The 12,667-nt window shown below is 44.5% G+C and overlaps 1 protein-coding gene across 1 annotated transcript in view; it reads left to right on the top strand.

The window, feature by feature from the left end:
* Nucleotides 1-12,667, top strand: part of lrrk2 (leucine-rich repeat kinase 2) — a 38,131-nt gene that overhangs the window by 23,998 nt on the left and 1,466 nt on the right. Inside the window, exons 15-34 of the mRNA XM_050072144.1 lie at nt 788-932; nt 1,330-1,469; nt 2,091-2,210; nt 2,694-2,864; nt 4,352-4,616; nt 4,701-4,889; nt 5,950-6,065; nt 6,657-6,729; nt 7,057-7,253; nt 7,342-7,592; nt 8,610-8,758; nt 9,730-9,823; nt 9,943-10,129; nt 10,220-10,401; nt 10,514-10,737; nt 10,963-11,090; nt 11,265-11,483; nt 11,586-11,787; nt 12,198-12,286; nt 12,409-12,596. Of these exons, the coding sequence (XP_049928101.1) occupies nt 788-932; nt 1,330-1,469; nt 2,091-2,210; nt 2,694-2,864; nt 4,352-4,616; nt 4,701-4,889; nt 5,950-6,065; nt 6,657-6,729; nt 7,057-7,253; nt 7,342-7,592; nt 8,610-8,758; nt 9,730-9,823; nt 9,943-10,129; nt 10,220-10,401; nt 10,514-10,737; nt 10,963-11,090; nt 11,265-11,483; nt 11,586-11,787; nt 12,198-12,286; nt 12,409-12,596 (3,329 nt within the window). The remainder of the gene's footprint in view (nt 1-787; nt 933-1,329; nt 1,470-2,090; nt 2,211-2,693; nt 2,865-4,351; nt 4,617-4,700; nt 4,890-5,949; nt 6,066-6,656; nt 6,730-7,056; nt 7,254-7,341; nt 7,593-8,609; nt 8,759-9,729; nt 9,824-9,942; nt 10,130-10,219; nt 10,402-10,513; nt 10,738-10,962; nt 11,091-11,264; nt 11,484-11,585; nt 11,788-12,197; nt 12,287-12,408; nt 12,597-12,667) is intronic.

Here is a 12,667-nt window from a genome sequence, read left to right as displayed (position 1 = left end):
CTAAACCCAGCAGCACCTACTTTCGAAGATTGCTATGAAATAATTTTAGAATTATTTAAAATGTAAAAGTTGACCTTCTTTTTAAGGAAAAGAAAAAGAACAAATTCTATCAAATCTGGAATAAATGGACCAAATCTATGACCCCAGTCAGACAAGTCATTGTGTAACTCCGCTACTGTTTGCTCTTCCTGTCGCCCTCATGATGGCATCAGTAGAGTGGACGTAGTTAAGTTTACTTATTGAGTTTGGAGATGAGCAGATGTGCATGTGTGTGAGTTTGTGTGCAGAAGTGTATGTGCAGGTATGTGTGCAGTTGTGCAGATGGGTGCACTATGCATTTTTTATTTCTACACATATATATATATTTTTCTTAAACAAAAATAATGAGAAGGAAGAAAAAAGACTGAAAATATGACAAAAGAAAAAAATCGAACTATTCTGTACCTTGTGCTGATTCGGCATGTCACAAACACTTATTATTGTAAGTACAGTGAGTATTTATTGCTGTAATTTGTTCATCTCTCTTTTCTTTTACTTGTTAAAAACCACAGGAAGTTGTAGACAGCAATGGTCTGTGTAGCTCTGCATGTTTTGTTATCCATAAATGATTAAACATGAAGTTTACAGATGTATTAAAGGTGAGAGGGGCAATCTAACTGTCAATTTATATTATTCCAATGAAACATTATCCATTTACATATCTTCAGTCTTAAATCATCTTCAGTCTTAGTAGAGAAGTCAGTCTCTCCATGTCCCTATGTGTGTGTGTGTGTGTGTGTGCGTGCAGTTCATCAGCAGCTCGTCCATCCAGCAGTGTGGTCTGAAGGTGCTGTCCGCTCTGGCTGACTGCTCCGGTGCGGTGGACCTGCTCTGCCAACAGGGGGCGATAGACACAGTGCTGCATACACTACAGATGTTCCCTCAGGAACGAGGTACAGTGAACACCTGTCACTGATAAACAACAACAGATGAGGTTTGCGTCAGTCTTGTTATTGAATTTGAGAAGAACGATCAGCTGAACTTCGTCAGAACATTGGTTTGCACCTCCTGACTGAAACAGGACTCATCAGAGGACAGTTAGTGTTTCCTCTTCAGTGACAGGCTGGAGATTTATGGCTGATTAACACTGACACTACAGTTACATGTCCGTCACTACTGCCGTGAGTTTAGTTCAGTAAAAACAGGTTTGAAGCACTTTGGTTGAATAAATGTAGTGAATAATGATTAGATCCTGAAGCAAAGTAAAAGTGGAGTTTCTGATTCTAAATATTATTATTTCATATTAAAGATGATTAATTGTGCTTTCTCTGACTTCCCACCCTCCTCCAGAGATACACTACTGGGGTCTGACCCTGCTCAACTACCTCGTATCTAAGAAGAAGCTGTCGAGGATGATCGTACCTGTTCTGGCCTCCGTTGTTGTCGCCTCTCTCATCCAGTACAGAGAGGACAGAGAGATGCTCCTGAAGGTGACCTCTGAACACATGCTACATGTTTAGCTCTCTTCGAAGGTTTTTAATCAGACATTAGATGACTGGACACAACTGTCATCTGAGAGTCATGAAAATGATTTTAAAGTCAGCTGCTGTGAAGATAAGATAAGACACTTTATTGTCCTTGTGGGCAGACAGAGAAGTGACGTTTACATCTTTCAGCAAATGGCAGCAACAAGGAAGAAGATGGCAACATAATAAAAGATAATCAATTATAAAAAAGTATTGCACAACCAGCTGTGGGAGGGGTGGGGGTGATGGAGGATACAGCTCTGGGGAAGAAGCTGGCTCTTCCCTGATGGCAAGAAAACAAACACACTGTCACCTGGGCGGGTTAGGGATAAGGGCAAAAACTGGAGCATTTAATGCATGTAATAATAGTCATTCATTGCTGGTAGTCTGAATACAGAGCTCCAGCATGTTTGAATCGAGGGTCTGATGATGGTGTTGTGAACTGTACAGACTGTAAAACTCTCTGAGGCTCATTGATATATCGTATTATTGGTTTTATACTGTGAGTAAAGCTGACTTGAATGTTACTGGTTATAGTTTAGTGCTTGTAAACTGATGACCCGTCTGTGTCCATGTGTCCTGCAGTGTGTTCAGGTGGCGTTGAGGATGCTGGACGCCTGTTCAGGAGCAGCTGCTGAGCTGCAGAGAGAAGACTTTGACAGGCAGATCTTCCAACACCTCAGAGAGGAGACCGCTGACAACCCCGTGAGTCAGACAATCAGGTTCCTTCTCTGTCTTTGTCCCCTCACCACAGGCTGTCATCACAGGTCCTCTGCACCCATGAAAACTGAATTTATTCATCAATATTTAGTAACGACTTTAGTAACTCATGATGTGTATTTGTCTCCAAAAGAACCAGGGCAGCATTTCACCACATCCTTGTTTTTTTCCAGTTTGATCTGCTGCTAGAAAATGCACTTTTTAAAAAATGATGTAACTGAAAATATGAGGAGTTTGAGTCTCTGTGTATCAGCAGGCGGTCATGTTGACACACAGGCCTCACTGTACACACACAGGAACACACAGGAACAAATGGACCGTGTAGGACATTCCAGACATGCTTGAACACTGTTCAGATTAATCCTGGAGGCCACTTGTCTCCTTCTTGTAAAGTTCACTGTAATCGGATAATCAGATTTGTACATGAACACGTTTAACTTTCTCTTGTCCCTCTCTGTTCGCCGTCAGCTGCGTAAGTCGCTGTGTCTGGCTCTGTCTAAGATGCGGTGCGACCCACAGCTTAACTACAGCATGCTGGAAAAGGCCTGCGAGGACGGAGACACGATATTGGCCGAGTGTCTGATCGAGCTCGGCACCGACATCAACAGGAAGACCAAAACAGAATCTCTCATCTACAAGGTCAGAGGTCACAAAAAAATCACATACTTTATAAGTCAAATCAGGTCATGTTGAGTTTGATGAAGGAGGTTTTGTTTTTGCTCCTGTCAGTCTGTTCTATTTTATCAAGAAAGTCCAGAACAGAATTTAGAAATTTCTTGATCAGGAAACACATTCTGGATATTTGGATATTTTTCAGTCATGCTAACAGCACGGCTCTCCCGCTGTGGTCCAGACTGAAATGTTAGAAATTATTGAGTGGATTGCTGTGACATTCGTCACACATATTTATGTTCCCCTCAGAATGAATTATTGTAACTCTGAGGATTCCCTGAATGGATTAAATTTTAATTGGTCCATAACTTACAAATGTTAGCATGCTAACACGCTAAAGCACTGTTTCTCAAACTATGGCACTCCTCAAGCTCCGTCTAGTGGCAGCATCTTCTGATTAGAACCTGCCCTCTGTGTGAACTCTACGCAGCTAAATACGTTCGGCAGTGGTGGTACTTGGAGAGTTTAGTATTTTATTTTAATATTTTTTCTATTTTATTGTGCTAAACAAACATAATACCTGCTAAACTGCAGCATGTTAGCGTTGTCATGCGACCATGTTAGCATGCTGACGTTTAGCTTAAACCACCACTGTGCCTCAGCACATGGTTGTAGATACTTTTTGTGTGGACAATTTTTGGACTTCAAACCTGGATTAAGTTTACATAATGCTGAGGATAATGCTGGAACTATTCAAAGATCAAGTCTCTCCTGCATCTCTCTCTCTGTCTCATTGTGTCATACGGATTACTGTTAATTTATTATGCTGATCTGTTCTGTACGACATCTATTGCACGTCTGTCCGTCCTGGAAGAGGGATCCCTCCTCAGTTGCTCTTCCTGAGCTTTCTACCATTTTTCCCCCGTTAAAGGGTTTTTTTGGGGAGTTTTTCCTTATCCGCTGTGAGGGTCATAAGGACAGAGGGATGTCGTATGCTGTAAAGCCCTGTGAGGCAAATTGTGATTTGTGATATTGGGCTTTATAAATAAAATTGATTGATTGATTGAATGTGGACCGTTATATAGTATTATTGTATTTCCACAGTTGGCTGTTCTGTCACTGTTGAACTTAACTACCATCTACTGATTTATAGATGTCTGGCAATAATACCAACAAGGTCGAACGCCAGGTCTCATGCTAACTAATGTCAAAGTTCCATGTCCAAGTTTCATGTGAGACGGGCTATCATTTTATTATTCTGTAATCCAGCTGACAAACAGACCAACAAACAAACCAAACTACAAACATGACCTTCTTGGTGGAAGTAACAACATTATGACTGTGACCAGACATTTGATGAAAGCTTTTGGTGTTTGATAGATGTTGTTGTAATGACACATTTCAAACTGCCAAAAACAAATTCAGTTTCAGCACTCATCCCTGCTAATAAATAGATGAATCAACATTAGTATAATAATCAATCCTAATCCTGACCTCTGTGCGGTCTCTTTCAGGTGTGTGAGAGAGGCGGTCCTCTGGATCTGGTGGAGCTCCTACTCAGCCGAGGCGTCCACGAGCAGCACCTCCGCAGGGCTCTGGCTGTGAGCGTGAAGCGTGGCGAAGGACCCACCGTCATTCAGCTGCTGGGCCGTCTGGGTCTGGACCTCAACAACAGCGCCCTCTGCCTCGGGGGCTTCAGGCTGGGCCGCCTGGACGCCGCCTGGCTCAGCCCGCTGCTGGCTGACAGAGGCCGAACGCACAGTCTGCGTTACAACAACAGTGAGGAAGAGTCGATGCTTTGTCTGCTTTGTAACTGTGTCAGCTGTCAGTCTTAATGCCTGTGTCTCGTGTTCTGTCTTTAAGGTAAAGGAATGAGTCTGGCGAAGTACATTGACTCTTTGCAGAAGTCCAAGAGTACCAGCGGTCCTTCAAGATCTGTGACCGACCCCTGTCTGACCTCCGGCTACATCTCTGACGAGAGCGACGACTCCAGCTTCAGCTTTGTCTCCGCAGATGACAGCTTGTTTTTAAACGACGACATGGAGAGTGACGGTAAAGCACACAGACATCACAGAGAACAATCAGGGGTTAAACTCTGTCAGTAGTAACTGATAAATGAATATGATTCACTCTGGAGTTCCAGCACAGGCTGCAAATGTTCTTCAGACTCTAAGTGTGTCCTCTTTAGATTAATACGCCTGAATCAATCAATATAACTCTACTACAGACTGAACCATGTTCAGTCTAAATGAATTAATCTGTTAAACTGTAGTTGTGTTGTTCTCCAGCGGTTGACTCAGTAACATCAGAAGTTCATACACAGTAACATCCTGTATTTTTCTTCCTCAGTGATCAACATGTCGTCCATCTGAACTCTGTACAGTCTGTTTCACATCAAAGAAGTCAAATTAATTAGTTATAGATGCCATTGATTTATGATTAGTCTCAGTCTGTTCTTACTGAACTGATACATTGATCTCATTTTTTTCATGTGGCGTTTGACAAAGCGAGTTATTTTCTCCTGCAGGGCGTCTGTTACTCAGAGCACTATCAAAAAATGTTGACAGTTTCTATTGATTGCTTTAGTGTTCGTCGTTAGCAAGGTTTCTACCAGGAGCTGAATTAACCACAGAGGTCTCTTCCTCTCCAAAACGAGCTGATCAGCTCATTAAAGCTGATAAAAACACTGAATACAAAAAGTTTCATGTTACAAATCAGTGTGTCTCAGATGCTGTTTGGCATCACAGGAGTTGGAGCCGAGGTACCAGCGTTTGCTGAGCTTGTTTCTCTGATGACTTCAGATCCAGACGTCTCATGACTTAAATCCTTCATCCAGTTAGACCATGTAGTTAAAAATAACCAAGATCTAAAAAGTTTATCATAGAAATGTTTCTTAAAACTGGACAAAGGTCAATTTGTGAAGCTTCTGGCAGAAAACCACAACCCTGACACATGTGTACAGGGGATATGACGTCACTGACGGGCAATGCTGACGAAAATAAAATATCTGAGCTGCTTCCTGACATGTTTTTCCCCCTCCGATGATGATGATGATGATGATGATGATGATGATAACGTCCTCTCCTCTCACTGTGGGCTTTTCCTTTTGCAGGAAGTGATTCACTGTCCGGAGTTCTGTCTCCAAAGGCTCATAATAATTCGACAGAAGAGCTGAGAGGAGTGTCGTGCAAAAAGAAGCAGGGCCGCCGCAGACACGCCAGTGCAGAGGTAAAACCTCTTTAGCAACATCTTATCCAACGTCTGTTGTTTTAACTGGACTGTGTTAAAACTAACATCATAAAGCAAAGTTTTAATTACTCTGAAGTTAAAGGAGGACTACGCCCATTTTGTAAATTCATACATGTTATTCCTGTGGTCTTAAACAATCCAAAAAGTCTGTAAACAGGAACAACTTTCTCCCAAATCCAAAATCTAGAGTGCCAAAACTCATATTAGTGATGTCACAGGGTACAAAGTCTGGAGCTGCTTCAGAGACACTGACTGGTGAAAGAAAATCAGACGTCCATTCATCGTCTATGGAGCAGCCAGACTTTATACTTTATGACATCACAAGTTTGAGACTTCCTTCTCTGGTTTCTGGCTTTGAGAGAGAGTGGCTCATGTTCACTAATACTGATTGATCTTCCTTCGACCATGGAAATAATACATTGGAATTCTCACTTTAGGCACCGCTCCCCTTTAAATATTCACCTTCCTTTCAGCTCCTTTCTCAGTAACAGATCTGTAAATCCTGCCCAGCTGTTCATCTGTTCTCTCACTGTTGGTCTCTCTCTCTCTGGTGTCTGTGTTTTTTTCCAGAGCGGCCAAACGGAGAACGAACACAGTGAACATGTGCACAGGAGATATGGAAGGACCGGCTCCAGCCAGAAAGGTTTCTCCATCAGATTTACTTCTGTTTAACTTTATTCTGATCTTATCAAACACAACTGCATCAAAAAAACAAGAACTTTGTTTGGTTTGGACATGACCTACAAACACACCACACTTCCATCCATAATTGCAAATAAGTTTAAGTTCTATAATGCGAGAAGTTTTAGTTTTTTAAGAGGTTTATCAGAGCAGCAGTGTCTTATTAAAGTCCATCTTTCAACAGAGGCTCAAAGCATCCTCCTCCACACGTCACTTCACTGATGTAAAAGCTGTTAAACTCACGGCGTCTCTCCATCAGACGGTGTGTAATGGTTTATCTCGTCCCCAGTGTTTGGATCAGGTGAGAGCTCTGCTGCTCTGCCTAAAGAGCGAGAGAGGATCCGCCTGTTGGACCTGTCAGGTAACGAGTTGGACTCTCTGTCCTGTCTGATGGACGACGGCATCGTCCAGCAGCAGCTGGGTCATCTCCTCCGTCTGGACCTGAGCCACAACAACCTGCTGGAGTTCCCCTCAGCTCTCTGTCAGGTAGCATCTGATCTGTGCTGCATCAACATGATATCAGATAATTAAAGACGTCTTCACTGACGTTGTATTTGTTTGTGATTTCGCTCAGAGTTTGAAGAGTCTGACCCGGCTGGACCTGCAGGGGAACCAGCTGCAGTCGCTGCCGGTGGAGCTGCTGTCTCTGCTCTCACTGAGCATGTTGAACGTCTCTCGTAACTGTGTGGGTCCCATCCTGACCTTTGACCCCGCTGTCACCTGCCCATCACTGCGCCAGCTCAACCTGTCCTTTAACAAGATCACCACGTTCCCTCAGGAGCTGGGCCGCGCCATGGACCAGCTGGAGGAGCTGTTTTTGGAAGGGTAGGCTGCTGGTTTGAATCCTCACATGAGCAGAGGACGTGTTTGTTCTTTTATACTTCAGCATGGCTGCATACGTCATCCAGAGGAGGCTGTCATCACCACGGCACCTATTAGGGAAAGTGTTCCTAAAGTGTTCTGCGTAGACGACTAACAGCGTACACAGAGGATAAAACATGTCTCCAAATTTCTACTTTAAACAAACTGGTTTTAATTAATGACGCTGCGCCTAAAGCAGCGTCTCCACTGGACACAAACCCACTAACATCTGGCTTTTTAATGAGATAGGTTACAATCAGTGTTCACTTCTGTGACAAATGCACTCTGCAGTAGTCACAGGTATTTATCAGCTCCAGCTCTGATCAGCAGTGATAGAAACACAACACCTGGGTTGAAGTGCTAATTTTAGCCCCTTTGCTGGAACGATTCAGTGACAGGTCGCCATAAAATACCATCCATCTGCCTCCAAGCAGCGCTCAAACATTGTTCAAAGTTTAGTCTGTACCGAGTTTTAGAGAGAGACTGAATAAGTAAGTAGGGATAAGTATTGTTAAGATTTTAGCGATACTACTACTCTTACTGATACTGCTCATCCCATAGTACCCATATGTGCTGTATGAAGTTTATGAGAACATCATGTATCCATATGTCTGACTGCAAATTGATGAAAGGATTTCTGGTTACTGTTCATAAACACGCTCGCCAGTGAAAGTCAAACCCAGATTGACTCTCGTCCTCACTATATTTGTGATTTTTTGGTGCTGTGTCTTGGATGCTGCTGCTGGTGGTGGTCTGGCACCTGGTCACGGCGTTTTAATAAAGCCCTGCCCTCACCTGAGTGCTGCGAGGGGACACGCCCACAAACATCCCGAACACAGAGAATAAGAAAGAAAATAGTAAAATCCAGGCAGAGTCACTGCAGATAAACACACCGCTTCACAGTGATGATGGAGAGGGATCACTGCTGTCTGAGTCTGTACTTTGTTTCTATCTTTAACAGTTTCCTCTTTGTCTTTTCAGGAACAGTATAACGGAGCTGTGTGTGCCTCTGTGTCTGCCTGAGATCAAACTGCTCGATGTGAGTAAGAACAGTGTGGAGAATATTTCTCCAGACTTCCTGACCGGCTGCCTCAAACTGGAAACCTTCAGCGCCTCCATGAACCAAATCAGTGAGTTCTATCAACTGTTCTATCAAAAGCACAGCTCTGTGAGCTCAAGATATCTGAGGATATTTAAGCAACAGATGATCATCCAGACAGTTAGAATTAGACTGTTGGCATGGCTGTAAAAATACTTTAAATTTTGAAAGATTTAAATCTCCAGTGTGTAGGATTCAGGGCGATATATTGGAAGAAATGGAATATAATGTAATTAGTGTGTTTTCTTTAGTGTATAATCAGCTGAAAATAAGCATCCTTGTGTTTCCGTTCCCTCAGAATGAGCTGTTTATATCTACATAGGGAGCAGGTCCTCCTCTCGGAGATCACCATGTTGCACCGCCATGATTCTACAGTAGCCCAGAACGAAACCAAACACTGACTCTAGATAATAATAATAATAATGATTTAATTTAATTTAAAAGGCACCCTTTACAACTCCCAAGGCCCCACCCTGGGTGCAGTGCAGCTGAAAGCACCCATGGTGCTGAGGCGTGAGGTGGGGATGGTCAGGGGAGCGGAAGGGGGTGTACTCCTGGAGGAGGTCAGAGAGATAGGTGGAGACTGGGTTGTGGAGGGCTGTGGAGGGTAATCAATCCGGTACTGAACAGGGAGCCAGTGTAGTTGGAGGAGAATGGGGGTGATGTGGTTGGATGATTTGGTGCAGGTGATGATTCGAGCAGCAGAGTTTTGAATGATTTGAAACCTGTTGATGAGTTTGGTGAGAAAGCCAGAGAGAACTGTCAATAGGAGATGTGACAAATGCGTGGACCAAGACTTCAGTGCTGGACTGGGACAGTGATGGGCGGAGTTTGGAGATGTTGCAGAGGTGAAAGAAAGCTGTCCGACACAGGGACATTGATGTTTTCTCAGCAGCCTCTCTGCAACAAGCACATCAGGGGGAAAATTTGAATATACCTCTCTTCATGACATTCATACTCTGTGATGTGAAGACATAGAAAGATCTTTACTGTCCTCTCCAGGTTCTCTGTCACATCTGCCCTCCAAGATCACAACACTGAAACTAGCAAACAACAGCTTCACGTGTGTTCCTGAGGCCATCCTGCATGTCCCAAAGTGAGTCACATACAGCCGCTCAGCTGGTTTTTATATTGACTGCTTGATTTCAGCCGTACCAAAAACATTTCACGTGTCCCTCCTCTCATACTACAAACACTTATTCTCTTTGTGTCCAGCCTGCGGTCAGTGGACATGAGAACCAACAGCATCACTGATCTGCCCGGTCCGGGACTCTGGGAGTCCAGCAACCTCAGAGAGCTGATGTTCAGTCAGAACTGTATCAAAGTCCTGGACCTGAGTGGGCCCATCTACAAATGGACCAGACTGGAGAAACTCCACCTGAGTGACAACAAGCTCACTGAGGTACAGAAGACTTTAAGAGTTTGTCCTGACGCAGTTACTGATCAGTTTGAAACTAAAGAACGCCTCGTCTGATGAATGGTCTCTGTTCAGATCCCTCCACAGATCGGCCTGTTGGAAGGCCTGACCTCTTTGGATGTGAGTCGTAACGCCAACCTGCGGTCCTTCCCTGATGAGATGGGGAAACTGGGCCGACTGTGGGACCTGCCGCTGGACGGCCTTCGACTCCAGCTGGACCTCAAACTCATTGGCAGCAAGACCAAAGACATCGTCCGGTTAGGGACAGATATTAATTACTTTTTGAATACCACATTGTTGTAATCTCACATCTTAGTTATGCAGTTTACATCATCTCATAATGAATACCTCTCTGCCTCGCTCTGTCAGGTTCCTGCAGCAGCGTCTGAAGAAGGCGGTGCCGTACTACAGGATGAAGCTCATCGTGGTGGGGAACGCAGGCAGTGGGAAGACCACCCTGATCCAGCAGCTGATGAAGCTGAAGCGCTCCCAAGTAAACTCAAAGCAGAACGCTGTTGGTATTGACGTCAGGGACTGGACCATCAGAGAACGGGACAAGAAGAAGATGGTGCTTAACGTCTGGGACTTCTCAGGTTGGCCAACGTGTAAAGTCAGAAATGAATGTGATGTTGTTGAAGGGACAAATAGCCAAGAAACACAGCACCTTAAAAAGATAAAGTCACTCGTGGTTCAGAGGCTCAGTCCTTCCAACAGGTGCAGCTGCAGGGATGTGTGTTAAACAGTGAATTAGATCGTAGTAGACAGTCCAGGTGTATGGGTGTGGTTTGACTTTCACTTACTGCTTCTTTGTCACACAGGTGGAGAAGAGTTCAGCGGCTCTCACCCTCACTTCCTGACGTCCAGAGCTCTGTACCTGGTGGTTTACAACCTGAGTAAAGGAGCCAGTCAGGTGGACGCCCTCAAACCCTGGCTCTTCAACATCAAGGTCAGTCATCAGCCAAAGACTCACAAAGTCCCAGTTTGATGAAGAAATGCATCTCATAAAAATGTTTCCATATTTAATGATAAAAATGTTTTGTAAATCATATTAAACTCTGAAATGTAAATTATGCACATGTACAGATATTATAAATATAAATCCTTCCCTCCTCTTCTTCAGGCCGTAGCTCCTCTGTCCCCTGTTATCTTGGTGGGAACTCACACAGATGTGAGCGACGAGCTGCAGCTTCAGGCCTGTCTGACCAAGACCAGAGAGGAGCTGCTGAACCACCAGGGCTTCCCCGCCATCAGGGACTACCACATGGTCTCCGTCTGCGAGGACTCGGACGCCATGACCAAGCTGCGCAAAGCCATCGCTAGAGAGGTCACCAGCTTTAAGGTGAGAAAAAAACAGATTCAAGCTTTCTTTCCTTAGCTCTCCCCTCCTCCGTCTCCTCATCTCCTCCTCTTCTCACCTCCTCACCTCCTCCCCCTCCCACAGATCCAGGGCCAGCCTGTGATGGGCCAGCTGATTCCAGACAGCTACGTGGAGCTGGAGCGCCGCGTTCTGCAGGAGAGAACCAGGGTTCCTCCGGAGTTCCCCGTCCTCAGACACCAGGAGCTGCTGCAGCTCATCCAGGAGAGTCAGCTGCAGCTGGATGAGGCCGAGCTGCCCCACGCTGTTCACTTCCTCAGTGAAGCCGGTCAGTCGCCGTCAGAGCTGCACAGGCCTTCAACTGTTTGGGGAAGACGTTTTGATTAAATACAGAGTGATAATTCATCATTATCCCTGAGCTCTCCTTCATCTCAGCATCAGTGCTTCATGACAGTAACCTGCAGTAAAAACAGGATTATATTAGCCGAGGTCTTTAGTGTGCAGAGAACAGCAGTGTGACTGTATGAATCTAAATCTTACCGTGCCTTCACTTTGTTAACATGTGCAGTCTGTTTCTCAGACACTGGGAGGAGGAGGAGTAGTAATCCACATGTAGATGTTGCTAACCTGCAGCACACTTAACTTTTAATGATAACTTTAATGTTTTAAATATTGTCTGAAGGCTCAGCAACATATCTGACCACTCTGTTTTTTCTTCTCTCCTGTTTGTCATTAAAGGAGTTTTACTGCACTTTGATGATCCTGCTCTGCAGCTCCAGGACCTCTACTTTATCGACCCACAGTGGCTGTGCAACATCATCTCACAGGTAGATTCATCTAAATGCATGCAGTCGATGACACACACTGCAGGCTTCCTAGCCTTGCTAGCCACATTAATGATTGAACAGCTAATCCTATGCATGTGTTGTGTTGCCTGTTCTCTGTGTAGAAGCTGACATCAAAGAGCTGTGGCTTCTGGGAGCACCCTAAAGGACTCGTCCAGCGCTCAGTGGTGGAAAAGTTTCTGTCTGAGACTAAATGTTTCCCCAAGAGTCACCTGACGCAGTTCTTCAAACTGCTGGAGAAGTTTCTGATCGCTCTGCCCTTCAGCGAGGACCAGCTGCTGATACCCAGCAGGTATGTGTTTAAAAATCTGAAGCCACAGACGTCTGAGTTTTTGGATTGTGTCGTTGTAGAGAGATCGTATC

This window comes from Epinephelus moara, chromosome 20, assembly GCF_006386435.1.
Source record: "Epinephelus moara isolate mb chromosome 20, YSFRI_EMoa_1.0, whole genome shotgun sequence".
NCBI lineage: Eukaryota > Metazoa > Chordata > Actinopteri > Perciformes > Serranidae > Epinephelus > Epinephelus moara.
This window is presented reverse-complemented; position numbering and strand designations above follow the sequence as displayed.